The sequence below is a fragment of the Gopherus evgoodei genome, chromosome 2, assembly GCF_007399415.2.
Source record: "Gopherus evgoodei ecotype Sinaloan lineage chromosome 2, rGopEvg1_v1.p, whole genome shotgun sequence".
NCBI classification, from domain to species: Eukaryota; Metazoa; Chordata; order Testudines; family Testudinidae; genus Gopherus; species Gopherus evgoodei.
The window spans coordinates 81,559,838-81,575,443 of NC_044323.1; the positions used below are offsets into that span (position 1 = coordinate 81,559,838).

The following is a 15,606-nucleotide window of genomic DNA, read 5'->3' on the forward strand; positions in this document are numbered from 1 at the left end:
ATATTTGAAAAATCTCAGTTGATGATATATGAGTTTCTTCATAAATATTCATTAAAGCAGAACATTTTGGTTATCAAATAGCCATTTATGTTTTCTATTCACGGAATAAGTTGCGCAGAGCATCATTTTTCTGTTTTTAGAACTTATGGCAGCTTTTGCTGCTTCTATTAATAGCTTAAAAAGGAAACAAAAGTGAACTTAACCTTAAGTGTTAGAATTCTCTGCTTACACAACTAAGCGTCCAGATCAAGTTCTAATGTAATAAAACAAGAAAGGTGAAATGTGATTCAAGTACTGCAGCTTAGGTATGCGAGTATTTTAGAAATTAAGTACAATATTTTCTCATTTGTAGTTTGAATATTTGCTTTGTACAAAGCTGATAAGCACAGAGGAGCCCACAGGTGAGACAATATCATCCCTCAGGGATGAATTTATGTATTTCCTAGTACAGAAGATAGGAAAGAAGTTGGTGAAGTACAGATAGACGCTAGTAAGGAATAGCCAGTCAAACAAAATAGAGTCCCATTTAAAATATAATAATGAAGGCAAGAAACTGAATATTGACAAAATGTGTAAGTGCTTATATACAAATTATCAAAATCTAAAAATATTAAGATGGGTGAATTAGAGTGCCTGGCATTACATGAGTGTATTGATATAAAAGGCATCAGAGAAACATGGTGAATGAGGATAATCAATGGGATATGATAATATCAGGGTATAAATATATAGAAATGATAGAGTAGGTCACACTGGTAGGGGGTGACATTAAATGCTAAAGAAAGCAGAATGAAATAAGGAAAAAAAAATCTTATATGAAACGAACTATACCATAGGATCTCTATGGATAGATGTTCTATGCCAGAATAAAAAATGAGTATAGCAATAGGACTATACTACCAACCACCTGAACAGGATAATGACAGTGACTTTGAAATGCTAAGAGGTTAAGCAGGCTACTAAAGCTGAAAGTGCAATAATAGTGGATTATTTCAGCTATCCTCATATTGACAGGGTGCGGTGCAGAGATAAAATTGCTAGTCACCATAAATGACTGCTTCTTGGAGCAGCTAATCCTGGAACCCCCAAGGGGACAGGTAATCCTTCATTTAGTCCTAAATGGAGCACAGGATCTGGTCCAAGAGGCAACTATAGCTGAACCACTCGGTAATAGAGACTATAATGTAATTAAGTTTAACAGCCTTATAGAGAGAAATACAAACCACACACAGACACACACACACACACACACACACCCCAAAAAAGGGGAACTTCAAAACACAAATGATGATGCTCACTGAATGGAAATGGAAAGGAACTGTCGCAAGGGTAAATGCTTGAAGCTGCAAGAGGCTATTTAAAAACACCATAATAGAGTTCAGACTATACGTATACCCCAAATCATAAAAGACAAGAGGACCGAAAGAATGCCACCATGGCTAAACAGCAGAGTAATCTAGGTCATTAGAGGCAAGAAAGCATCCTTTAAGATTTGGAAGTCCAATCATAGCAAGGATTAATAGGAAGAAGCACAAACTCTGGCAGGTTAAGAGTAGAAGTATAATAAGGCACGTCAAGAAAGTAAGTTGCTTCTCAAATTCTAAGTATGAAAAAACTAATGGTAAGAATCTTTAAGTACATCAGAAGCAAGAAGTCTGCCAAACATGCAATGGAGCCACTAAAAGAGAAAGGTGCTAGAGGAGCACACAAGGCCATTACAGAAAAGCTAAGTGAATTCACTGCAATGGTCTTCACTGCAGAGGCTGTGGGGAAGATATCCAAAAAGGATAGCTCTGATGTGGGTAACAAATCTGAAGTACTGTCCCACAGTGATGCATAAATAGAATAAGTTTTGAACAAATTATTAAATTAAGTAGAAGTCAGTCAACAGGAGCAGATGGTATTCACTCCAATTCTGTAGGAATTCATATATAATATTGTAGAACTACTAACTGTAGCATATAACCCACCACTGAAACAAGCCTCTTTACTAGGTGACTGGAACGTGGCTAACATACCATCATTTATAAAAAGGGACTCGAGAGGAGATCCTGGCAATTACAGATCTGAGGATCTAACTTTAATACTGGGCAAACTGGTAGAAACTACAGTCAAGAACAGAATGATTAGACACATAGATAAACATGATTTGCTGGAGAAGAGTTAACAAGGCTTTTGTGAAGGCAAGTCATGCTTCACCAATCTATCAGAATTATTTGAGGGTGTCAGTATGCATGCGGGTAAGGGTGATCCAGTTAAAATACTGTACTTGGATTTTCAGATAGCCATTGACAAGATCTCTCATCAAATGCTCTAAAGCAAAGTAAAGAGTCATGAGATAACAGGGAAGTCCTCTTGTCAATCAGTGACAGGTTAAAAGACAGGAAACAAAGGGTAGGAATAAAATGGTCAGCTTTCATAATGCTCTCTCCATTGTAAACAGCAAGATCCCCCAAGGATCTGTACTGGGACCTGTGCTGTTCAACTTTTTCATTAATGATCTCAAAAAGGAGTGAAGAGGTATAATCTGCAGATGTCATCTTGAATAATTTTCTAAGTCCAAAGATAACCGCAAAGAGTTACAGAGGGATCTTACAGAACTGGGTGACTGTGCAACAAAATGACAGATGAAATTTAACATTGATAAGTACAAAGTAATGCATATTGGGAAAAATAATCCCAACTACACATATGTAATGATGAGTGCTAACAGCTAATTTAGAACCGAAGAAAAGATCTTGGAGTCACTGTGCATAGTTCTCTAAAAACTTCAGATCAATGCACAACAGTCAAAAAGGCTAACAAAACGATAGAAAATATCATAATGTCACCATGGAAATCCAGTGTGTGCTCACACCATGAATACGGTGTCCAATTCTGGTGATTCCATCTCAAAAAGGATATATAGAGCAAGGGTTCTCAAACTCGGGTTGGGACCCATCAGGGGGTCACAGTTATTACATAGAGGGTCACAGGCTGTCAGAACTCCACCCTAAACCTCACTTTGCCTCCAGCATTTATAATGGTGTTAAATATATTAAAAAGTGCTTTTAAATTTACACGGGGGAGAAGGATATGTCACACTCCTAGGCTTGCTATCTGGAAGGGATCACCAATACTAAAGTCTGAGAACCATGGATATAGAGGAACTGGAAAGGCACAATGATAATCGTGAGTATGGTATGTCTTCAATATAAAGACAGACTAAAAAGATTAGACCTGTTCATTTTAGGAAAAAAATGATTAAGGGGGGGAAATATGATAGAGGTCTATAAAATCATGAATGGTGTGGAAAAAGTGAATAGAGAAGTGTTATGTATTAACCCTTTCACGATACAAAAGCCAAGGATCACGCAATAAAATTAACAGACAGCAGGTTTAACACAAATAAGAGGAAGCACTTTTTCTACACAGCATACAATTAACCTGTGGGACGTTGTGATGGCCAAAAGTATAATTAGGTTAAAAAAATACATAAGAAGGATAGCCCCACCAATGGCTATTAGCCAAGATCATCAGGGATGCAACCCCATGCTCAAATGACCCTAAGCCTCTGACTACCAGAAGCCAGGAAATGAATACAGGGGTGGATCATTCCAACAGCACTATTCTGTACACTCCCACAAAGCTCAGGTACAGACCACTGTTGGAGACAGAATACAGGGCCAGACGAACCATTGGTCTGACCCAGTATGGCAGTTCTTACATTCTTTGTAATTTCACATGCTGAGTTTGAGGGAATGTGCCTTGTGGAGAAGGAAAAAAAACACTAAAAACCAATTACACACAGAGTTTTAATTATGTTGATTTTACTGAAAAGAGTATTGGTGTTTTCTGATAAAAAGAGAGGCATAATGAGTTTTGCTCTTTTATGCTATGACAACAATTAAAGAAAGCACTGTATTCAAGATCACTTAAGAATCCTTTTACCCTTCAATGCCCAAATCTTTACTTCAGTAACTGATGTATATCATAATGCTTAACATTACTCTAATGCAGGAAACTCCTCAATGCCATCCTCTAAATATTGCAATTCAAATAAAATCAAAAGCACATCTTCTATGCAGTAAGGTATACATTGTACTCAAAATAGCATCAAGATGCACTCTCAGAATGGGGACAGAGATGTTATGTTTACACAGCACTTTGAAGATGTACAATTTTAAGTATTAGGAAGCATAAGCATGTTATTTCAACACTGCACAATTCCCAGATATTCCAAGTTAACAGGTGTTCTAATTAAACATTAGGAACACTTGTTTATCTACAGGCTCTCTCCCTATTTGGGTATTCCATTTAATAAGAGTAGTAACCTACAGTAGTTTCCAGGGACAGCGGAGGAGGAGGCAAAAGAAAAGTAGTAAAGTATACAGTCCCCAAAAGTCTCTAGTATCAAGCTAGTGGAACTAAGTGTAAAGAAAAGCCAGCCACACAACAAAAGTGCTACTTACATATTTTAAATTAAAATTTGTATTTAGTCCAATAAAAAGTCACATTTAACATTCAAGTATTTCTTGCTCAAGTTGTATCTTCCTCAGCCCTGGGTCCCAGTAGTACTACGATTACCACTTACTTATCTTTAGCAAGAAAGAGATGCAGGCAGCTTTCCTCCATTGATACTAATGTCACCCTGCAGTCAGGCTATAATTATCTGACATGTATTTCCAATAAACTAACTGCCATTCTAAAGAGACTTCTAGTTGTTACTAGATGCTGGTTCACTAAGTACTTTCAGAAATATGGAAGTCTAGTGTGTGTAGAAAAGGGAAAGATGAGGTTAGGGCCAAAGCCTGAAAAATCCACTTATCACTGGCAAGTGACCAGTTTTCCCTGGCAAACACAGGGACTTAAGCCAACCTCTGTAGAAATTGCAAATCAAGTTCCTTGCACTTGAAACTGAAGAAAAACTTCCAAATGTGAACCAAAATAAAAAAGGATAAATATTATGAGAGTCTGCAGACTTTGGAAGGAGAGACATATTAACCAAGCTGATCAGTTTCACTGCTACTACCCCCAAGGTTCTGAATCATTGGCAAGAATCATGTTAACTTCATGCTGCCCATGTTTGGGAAAGCTCAGCTGAGGCAGGTACTGGAGTTTTAGGATAAACAGACCTTAAAAAGTGACTACAGGAGGGTAATGTAATAGATACCGCTTCTCCCCAGTTCACCTCTGAAGATGGAGAAAGACAGTGAAACCAAAATACAGACAAAACTTGTTGCCCACAGACAGACAGTCTCCCACCTTTTCTGTAACCACCAGTGCAGCTACACCAGTGGTAATACTACCATAGATAGGGTTCAGATAGACACTAGTGTTTTTACCAATGTCATTTAGACCTGATCTGAGCAGCAATAGATGACATCAGAATATAGTTGTTCTCCATCTACCTTTGTGCTGATATCACTGCTTGCAATAGTGGAATATTCCCCAAAGTACTTTTCCGCTTCCAGCAGTTTGGGAGGAGGATACAGGGGAACCAGTTTCAAACTTAGGGCCAGAACCTGCAATTGCAAAGCACCATAACATTCACTGGGGCTCCACACAGAATCATGAGTCACCTATAAAGATCCCGATGCAGGATTTGGCCCTTAGCTTTTGTATCAGCTTCTCACTAGCAGCTATCTATAGATCCCACTAGGAATTGGCAGGAAGTTTAATCTGGGCTTCTCACATGGACATTATCCCTAGATGTTGCTAGACTTGTAAATGTAACCCATCAGACCACAGGTGTCTACCAAGTATTTTAAAACTTGGAATAGGGCCCCATTCTGCTGGGGAATTTATCCACAACTTGTTCCAGAGGAAGAACTAATCTGTCCTTCATTCACAGGGGAACTATTTCAACTCCAAAGTTAACTCTAGGGGTATGGCTACACTTGAAACTTCAAAGCGCTGCTGCGCGCTTTGAAGTGCGAGTGTGGTCGCAGCGCCAGCGCTGGGAGAGAGCTCTCCCAGCGCTGCACGTAAACCACATCCTCTACGGGTGTAGCTTGCAGCGCTATGAGCCGTACTCCCAGCGCTGCGGCACTGATTACACTGAGGCTTTACAGCGCTGTATCTTGCAGCGCTCAGGGGGGTGTTTTTTCATACCCCTGAGCGTGAAAGTTGCAGCGCTGTAAAGCGCAGTGTAGCCATGGCCTAGGTGTTGCTCAGTTATCACTTAGAAAAGTCCACTTTCCTACAGTCAGTGGGGGGTTTGGGCTCCCAGATCTATATAATTACTATTATGATTTTATCATGTCATGTCAAATTGGTTCCAGCATGCTAACATCCTTATACCCACGAGTAGAAAATGAATATATGGTAACACAGCCAATACATCCCCCTGCAGGTGTGCTTGGTTCCTCTTTTTGTCCACTAGAGTAAAATAAAGGGGCTAAAAGAATGGGGGCTGCCCAAAGGGTCTGAGTTATCATAGCTAAAAAGTATCAATTTCATCCTTGCTGTCATGGAAAAGCATCTATGTGGGGTAACCCAGACATGCAAATTGGGAAAGAAACCTATAATTTGGAGAAACTGGCTGAGCACGAGCATCATATGCATTTTCCTTAGTCAAGGATGAGAACTTTGTACCTTTTCTAACACTGAAGCAATACTATTCATATTAACAACAAGGGAGGAGAAACGGAAACCAAAATAAGGAAAGAACAGATTAAAGAATATTTATACAAATTAAATGCATTCATATCAGCAGGGCCTGATTAAATTGACCTTAGGGTACTTAAGGAACTTGCTGTAAATCTCAGAACCACAAGCAATTATCTTTGAGAATTCATGGGGGATAGGGGAGGTCCCAGAACACTGGACAAGGGCAAACGTTCCCCTTTCTAATGCTCTTGTAGGTACTAAGAGGACCCATGGAATTATAGACCAGTCAGCTTAACTTTGATAGCTAGAAAGATACTGGAATAAGCTATTAAACAACCAGTTTATAATCACCTGGAGTGCAGTAAAGTTATAAGGAATAGCCACTACAGATGTGTCAAAAACAAATTTTGCCAAACCAACCTAATTTCCCTCTTTGACAGCATTACTGGATGGTTGGAAGCAATAGTATGTGATGTATCTTGATTTTAGTAAGGCTTTTCACAAAAACCCACGTGACAGTCTCATAAGCAAATTAGAGAAATGAGGTCTACGTGAAGTAACTATAAAGTAGGTGCACAACTAGGTGAAAGACTGTACTCAAAGTTATCAAAGATTTGCTGTCAAACTGGGAGAACATATCTAGTGGGGTCCTGCAGGAGCAATTTCAGGGTCTGAAAAAATCAGTATTTTCCTTAATGACTGGATAACAGAGTGACAAGTATGCGTATAAAATCTGTAAGTGACATAATGCTGGAAGGGGTTGCAAGCACTTTGAAGTACAGGATTAGAATTCAAAAGGACCTTAAATTGGAGAACTGGTCTGAAATCAACTAGATAAAATTCAGTAAAGACCAGTGCAAAGTACTTCACTTAGGAAGGCAAAAATCAAATGCACATCTATAAAATGAGGAATAACTGGCTAGGTGGTAGAACTGCTGAAAAGGATCAGAAGGTTATACTGGATCACAAATTGAATCTGAGTCAACAAAGAGACGCAGCTCTGCAAAATGAAAATATTCTGAAGTGTATTAACAGAAAAGTAGTATGTTAGACACAGGAGGTAATTGTCCTGCTCTACTTGGCACTGGTGAGGCCTCAGCTGGAGTACTGTATCCAATTCTGGGCACCAAAGTTTAGGAAACATGGGGAAAAATTGGACAGAGTCCAAAGGATAGTAACAAAAATGAAAAGGTTTAGAAAAATCTCTCTCGTGAGGAAAGGTTAAAAGATCTGGACATATTTAGTCTTGAAAGGACTGAGGAGGGACCTGATAATGGTCTTCAACTATATTAAGGGCTACTATAAAGAGGACTATGATCAGTTGTTCTATACTTGTCCTGCCTTCAGTGGATGTAATGTGCTTAACCTGAAGCAAGGCAATTTTAAATTAGATATTAGGGAAAACTTAACTATAAGGTAGTTAAGCTCTGGAATAGGCTTCCAAGGGACACTGTGGAATCACCATCATTGGAGGTTTTTAAGAACAGGTTAGACAAATACTTGTCAGGGATGGGCTAGATTTACTTGGTCCTGCCTCAGTGCTGTGGGATGAACTTGACCTCATGAAGTCCCTTCCAACCATCCGTATATTTCTGATATGATCTGCCACCCTCAACAGAATAGCAGTACTTGCAACTAAGACGCTTGCTAACAAATCAGTTTGGTCCAGAAGCTGTAGGACTGCCAGAGGGCCCAGAGCTATTGGGTACTCTGGGAATGCTTCACAAACTATCCAGGCCTATGTCTACTATGTATGCGTTACTATGGAAGAGGAACTCCACTAGTCTGAAGTTCTTTGTGAAAGCATGGGAAGGGGAGTTATCACAGCCCTTAAAAGATCCTCAATGGCAGGGCATATTTCAGAATGTTAAAAATGGTCCTGTGGATCTCAAGCTATGCCTGATATAGCAAAAGATTCTATTCAAAATGTATTGCATGCCAGAGGTTGTGCAAGATGGGGGCCCTGTCTTCAGATGTTTGTTGGTGCTATAATAAAGAAAAAGGAGCCCTCATCCATATGTTATGGGACTGTCCAACAGTCAGACACCGTGGAAAGAGGTGGACACAAGAGTAAAAATACTGCCTGGATTCAGCAACCAAGTTTCAGCTGAAGTTATATCATAGGTTACATGCCTGCTGCAGTGTGTTCAGCTTCACCACAAGTATTTTGGTTCTCAAGGGTTGTAATGTTAATCAAGCATATGATTTTACAAAAAGGAGGAGCAGACTTGTGCCAAGAATGGGGCAGTGGTATTCAGACCTGTCTGAGTTAGCAGCCAAAGAAAGACTAGCTTATCAATGTAGAAAACAATTATGAGAATTCGAAGAAATTAGGTCTCTATTTCTTGATTCAGCATTCTTTATCCAAGTGTGATAGCTCAAATAATGGCATTTCACTTGACCTCTCCACTTCTTTTTTCCCCCTCTTCTCCTTTTTTTTTCCTCGTGACTATCTGAATGTCTTTTTATTGTTATTATTCCCCCCTTAACATGTTATGTCCGTGTAATATTGTCTGATTTTGTACCGTATGAGCTTGCAGCTTTGACAAGTGTAAAGTTACATAACTGCATAATTTTATTGATATCCTGTGAAATGTGTGATATTGTGTAGTTGTAATACTATCTGTATTTTTTATGAAAATTAATAAAAAAATCACATTAGCTCAGCATTCTTTTTAAATAAAGTGACGAATATCGGCCATCACCTTATGCTATAAACATCATGGATCCATTCCCCTTAAAGTTGAGTCTTGAGTCAAGAGGTATAATTGCTAGCCCCACACCTACAACCAAACCAGAGTAATGGAAACGTCTAGAAAATTTCTTAATTCAATGGCTTATGCCAGCTGTAAGTCACCAATTTGTCCACCTCTACACAAAAACAAAAAAACAAACACCACACACAAGTTTGTTTATCCCATCCCCCCGTCTCCCCCCCCCCCCGCTTTTTTTTTTTTTTTTTAAATACACTCCTTTCTGGTCAGACCTGGCCCTCCCTCCACAGGATTAAAATGATTTTGATTATAAGGAGGTGGTTTTGTTATTGTTTTTCTATGAGAGATACTATGTAAATATTTTGCAGAAAGCTTTTTGCTAATCAGGCAGAAATCTTCAGTACAGACCTCACTGAATAATTCTCAGTGGATTTCTCCCCAGTATTTGTGCAGCTTTTCATAGCCATCAAGTGAAGGCATATCTAAAGGACTGACTCAAGAAGAAAGAAGCCAAGAAACTGTGCTATGAAACAAATAATTGATACAGGGTTTGATTCTGAAGATACTTGCAGATTCTTCCAGCAAGTAACGTTTATCTAATCACCCTTAAAACTTACGTTTACGTCAGCCTTACAAAGCTGACTTACCATTCCAGGCATATCATTCTGCTTATTCAATCTCACAATGCAGAATTTCATGAAACTGGTTTTTGATAACTGGAATCGGGAATTTTATTAAAAAGGGTCCATCCAATGAAACCCTGTTACAGTGAATATATGTAGACTTTCTTTCTACTAGATTAAAATCCCTGTAGTAGAGAATGAACCCCAAATATTGTTGTTAACTACAGATTAAAAGTAATTTTCATGGAAATATTTTTATCTGTTCCAGCTGAAAATGGATAACTCCTCAGAATGACATCATACAAAAATGTTTAGGCATGCATATGTAAGCTTTAGAAAAGTTGAGTACAGTATAATTTATGTTGCTCAAATTTAGGAAGAAAACAAATATTCTTCTTTGAATAGTAAATGATTTTCTTGTGACAAACATTCATTTAAGAGCTCTGATGTGGATTTAAGACTAAATACACAACATCAGAAAGAGTTTCTTTGAGGCACTCTGAAAACATACCTGCTTCCTAGTGTATTCTGTTCAACAATCTTTAAGACTCAGTAATCACAATGACATTGATTATGCAAATACTTGTGTTTGATTCACTTTAAGTATGTGTGTAGTACCATTGGCTTCACTTTCCGTAAGTGCCTGCAGGATCAGGGACTATAATTTTCACAAAATGACACCTCAGGAAAGCTCTCTTCTGTTTCTGGTGTTGAATCTAATCACAGCTCAGACTACAAGTGCCAGAATCAACAAATCTATAACGGGGATTAAACAAATCCCCCAAGAACAGCTCTCTCGCCAATAAATATACTCATAGCAGAACAAACAGGTCAAATGCTGTAATTATATAATTAAGATTATATACAGAGTTAAACAGTGAGCTGAAATTCCTTATTTGTTCTCGATCCAAAAGAAGACAGTGTTTTGGCTTCAGAAATGTTAGTTAAACTTTGTTTGACTAATTATTGTCCAAAAGTGAGGCTTAAAATATTGCTTGGATGCTGTTTTTGCCATAAGACAACACAAGTGGCTTAATTTTAAGAAATTCATACCCAGCACGGACTTTTGTTCTCCAAACATGTGAAATATCTCAAACAGCTTTATAAGAATACAGAGCTCTTCCCCCTCCCCAACACTCACTCTCTTCACCTTTGGTTTAGACCAAGCATGAAAAGTTTCAGTATAAAGAATAATTTTTCCAGGAAATTACAAGTGCCAAAAATAAGGTCTTCTAACAAATGCCTCCTTAGTCTGACTCAATATTGGGTCTGGAATGTAATTTTATTGGCTGAATGAAACAAGCATTTAAATATCATCTGGCACATGAAAGCATAATGGGGAGAAGGGAACCTTATATTACAAAAAAGTAAGCAAATCAGAAGATTAAAGTTTTTTATGGGGAAACCATGTCTCAAGCTCCTCAAAAACAAAAAAAACCCCAAAAATAACAACACCACATTCATACCCCAATATTGAAAGAAAAATAAACCAGAAATTACTGCTGTTTACTTCATTTGACAAACTGAGAACAGAGCAGTACAACAAAGCAGGTAGTGATGCTTAAGGAACTTACTGTTGGCAAATAATATTGCAACACTAAAGCTATTTTCAGAACTTTACTTTAGCGTTGATATATTCACCAGAAGGCCCGTGAGTATCACTACTTGCTTTACTGAGGTAGTTACCCAACAGGCAATCAAGTAGCAGCTTTGGCTTGTTCTCTTGCACCAGGCACTGTTTACAGATCCAAAATTTTCCTGAAAAGTAACAAGGCAGGTAAATGGAAAGTCAACTGTTTAGTTACCCGATCAAAACAGGACACCGAGCAGGGACGAACGTGTCCGCTTAATTCCTTCATTCAGAAAGTGCCAGGATTTAACAAGCCCCTGGTTAAGAGACACACGGATCCCCCTTAAAACCACAAAAGCCAGTGGGATGGACACTCCAAGCCGAGGCTCGCGTTCTCCCCCCAGCTCAAGCGAGCGGGGCAGCCACTCCCCGGAGACCCGCAATCGCCAGGCCGTGCACCAGGGCCCCGGGGACGAGCACGACATCTGGGCTGGGAGCTGCCCAGCGCCCCCGACCAGCCCCTGTGCTGCCCCGAGCAGCTCCCAGCCCAGGCGGCCCTGCCAGCCCGGCCGCAGGGCGGGGGCACGGGACGCGACTCGGCCCGCACCCGGCCGGCCTCTGCGCGTGTCCGGCTCCCTCCGCCCGGCCGGGAGGCGGCTCACACCGGACCACGCAGGGTGGATGAAGCCGCGGGGGGGCAACGGGCGCTGGGGAGGGCGGGGCGGGGAGTCGCTGCCCGGAGGCTCCAGGTAACTGGGGAGATGGGGGGGGCAGGGGCTACGTGGCTTCCCCGGGTCACTCACAGCTTCAACTTCTCATAGGCCCCCGCCGCCGCCATCGCCCCCCTCCGGCTGCCCCGCCGCTGCCGGCTCTGCTCCGTTCTACGTCCTGGACTCTCTAGTCTTTCTGACCCTGACGCGTCTCGGTCTTGAGGACGGGGCCTCGCACAGGACAAAGCTAGCCAAACACCTTGCGGCGACCGGGCTCCGGGCACGGAAGGGAATGACTGACGCTGCTGTGATTGGCTGTGTCTCCGGATCTGACCCCGCCCATTGAGCCACCTACTGATCAGGAGAGAGCGGAACTGTAAGGCTCCCGCTGGGTGGGGGGAAGATGGGCGTGAGACGTTTCGACGAAACGGCTAGGGATTGGCCAAGCATGGTGCTGTAGCTCCGCCCTCTAGGGAGCTAGTGAGGAGAAGAGGGGCCGGATGATGGGCGGAGACACAGGGGGGTTTTAATTGGCTGCAATTGCCTCCGTAGTCCCACCCCTGGATCCGAACTCCCGCCCATTAGTGGTCTTCGTATGTGGGCGGACTCAATGAGTAGTTAGAAAACCAGCGCGGAAGACTTTAGAGTGTGCAGGGCCAGTGGCGCAATGGATAACGCGTCTGACTACGGATCAGAAGATTCTAGGTTCGACTCCTGGCTGGCTCGGTTGCAGCTTTTTTTTTCTCGACTCCTGCCAAGGCATTTTGATTTTACTGCTCCTGCCTGCAGTCACCTACAGCCCAAGCAGTCACCCCATAGAAATATATGGCATATAGCACCCCTTCCCCACTCACCTTATTGTGAACCCCCTGAATCCCTCCCTACACCACTCACCATCCATCCACCCCCTTGTGTACCTCCTTCTTTACTCGCTCTGCTGCGCACCCCCTGTACCCCCACACCACTCACCTTCCCTACACCTTCTGTCCCCTCTCCCCACTCACCCTGCTGTACACCTCTATACCCCCAAACCGCTCACCTTCCAGACACTCCCATACCCCCTCCCCTTTGGTACCCCCGCACCCCATTCGCGCTGCTGTACACCCCCATACCCCTCACTTGCTGTACCTGCTCCCCTCTCGCCCTGGTGTTCCCCGCTACTTCCACACCACGCACCTTCCATACACTCACCCCCATACCCTCGCCCTTCTGTACCCCCGCTTACCGCCTCATCCCGCCTGACCTCCATCCTCACCTCCACCTTCTGTACCCCCCACTCCCTCTTTACTCATCCTGCTGTACAACGCCTGCACCCCCACGCCACGCCGCTTCCATACACCCCCACACCCTTTTGGGACCCCGTGTGCCTCCTCCCAGCTCACCCTGCCATAGCCCCCTGTACACCCAGACCGCTCACCCTGTGCCCCTTCCCCATTCCCCTGCCATATACCCCCACACCCACTTCCCCTGCCTACACCCAGCGCCACTCACCTTCTGTACACCACTTACCGCCCTCCCCTTTTCACCCTGTCCATCCCCACGCCCTACACCCCTCCATAGACCCCTCGCCCCACACCCCCCAACTACTCCAGCTACTCTCCGGCCAGTCATGCTGTTGTGCTTGTTCCTTCACCCACCTGCCTCATTATACCCCTTTCCTTCAGACAGCCTCCTTGTGCCTCTTCTCTATGTGCCAGCATACAACCCCTCACGTGTTTGTGTGTCACCCCTGCCCTGTGTCATTACAACCCCACTAGTGCTTATGTTCCTTATGTCACATTATGTCATGCTCGTGCCATTGTTAGGTAATAAAGCAAGTCCTCACTCACCTCTCCAACACCCGAGGTTGTGCGGAGTTGGAATATGGGCCCACAATTCTGTCAGAGACCAGACACAAATGCGTTGATCAACGGGCACACACTACCCCAAAAGCTTTAGAATAAGTGTGGCCCCTTTATTAGGGGTGGGCATCAATATTTATACACAGAAGTAAACAAAGTGATTAACAAAAGATAATGGTCATGCATAATCAATCAAGATTTTACAGGAAGAGCAAGTTTAAGAAGTAAATGCATAGAGATAAAAGGCTAATGGCTACTTGAGGAAGGGGGTGTCATGAGTAGTTTGCAGGTCAGTGCTTTGTTCAAAAAAAGGTTCAGAAAGGATTATGCAGAGACGGCCAGTCTGGGTGTTTTTTTGGTTCCAAAGTTCACCAAAAGTTTAGACCCAACATTCCTCCATTTGTAGCTTTGAGATAACTATTAATCAAAAAGCTACACCCTATTTCAAGATCTCAAGGGCCGCTTGGCAATTTCAGCCTGGGCCAATTCGAAGAGAGTAAGGCTTTTAGCTGAAGTGGGAAAAGAATAAACTGACTTACATGAGTTTATGAGGGAGGGGACACACTGAATACAGCAACACAGTATTATAAGGACTACCATGGCCCCAACAACACCCACCAAGAGGGTTTTAACCCACCCAAATCCGGGCAGCCAATTCCATAAGGCTCCCCACCAATCATAAGGTGGCTGGCCAGAGGAGTAGTTTTTAGCCATTTCCCTTAGGTGTTTGGTACGTTGAAAAGTGTCAGAGTAGGTGTCATTTACAAAAACACAGCATTCTTCATTTATGAGGGCGCAAGTTCCTCCCTGGGCTGCTAACATCATATCTAAAGCCATTCTGTTTTGCAAAGCCAACTGGCGCAGCTGGGACATTTCCCCGGCCTGGTTCTCAAATAGGGTTGCAGTTTCATTGGTCAAAGATTCTAATAGTCCCTGTAGACGGATGATAGCACCCTTCAAGCTAGTGTGACCAGCCCACCGCTGCCAGGACAAACCATCACGGAGATTAATATCTCTGTCAGTTTCACGGATGTTACGAACGTGGGGAAAATGAGGGGGGGTGAGGGAGATCCGAGAAGGCGGTGCTAGCCATGCCAAATAACATGACCCTGCCCAATCAGGGGAGAGGAAATAATAAGCCTTGGGCCCGCACACCCAATATGTTCCATATAATGCGTTTTGGGTATTCCATTTCTCAAAGTAGGAGGTAACCCACCGCCCGTTGTACCACTGTTCCCCTGGTAACGCAGAGGGGTCGTTGTGTGAACTGCAGAGGCACAATTTGGTAGTGTTGTCCTCAAAGGGCAGTGTAGTACTGCTTGAGCAGTTGTAGAAGGCAATTGTGTATCCTTTAACAATTAGTTGGACACCCTCGAGCTCTGAGCAGGGCTTTTTAAAAACTGACTCTGAAAACCTGCCCCTCCATGAAAAAGTTGAAAAGGTTGGATCGGGGTGAGGGATCCACATATGGGATAAGTGGGATGCGCAAGGCTTGAAGCCAAGATTTTTACTAAAGGCGGTGCCATTAAAATATATGTTGCATTTACTTGTTCCCAC

The 15,606-nt window shown here is 42.5% G+C and overlaps 1 protein-coding gene and 1 non-coding gene across 2 annotated transcripts in view; one reads left to right on the forward strand and one right to left on the reverse strand.

Moving 5' to 3' along the window:
• Positions 1–12,508, reverse strand: part of SACM1L (SAC1 like phosphatidylinositide phosphatase) — a 51,815-nt gene extending 39,307 nt beyond the window's left edge. The window contains exon 1 of the mRNA XM_030551166.1: positions 12,302–12,508. Within this exon, the coding sequence (XP_030407026.1) occupies positions 12,302–12,336 (35 nt within the window). The 5' untranslated portion in view covers positions 12,337–12,508. The remainder of the gene's footprint in view (positions 1–12,301) is intronic.
• Positions 12,509–12,861: 353 nt separating this feature from the next.
• Positions 12,862–12,934, forward strand: TRNAR-ACG. Its single transcript has one exon. It is a non-coding gene; the product is annotated as a tRNA-Arg (tRNA).
• The last annotated feature ends 2,672 nt before the right edge of the window (positions 12,935–15,606 follow it).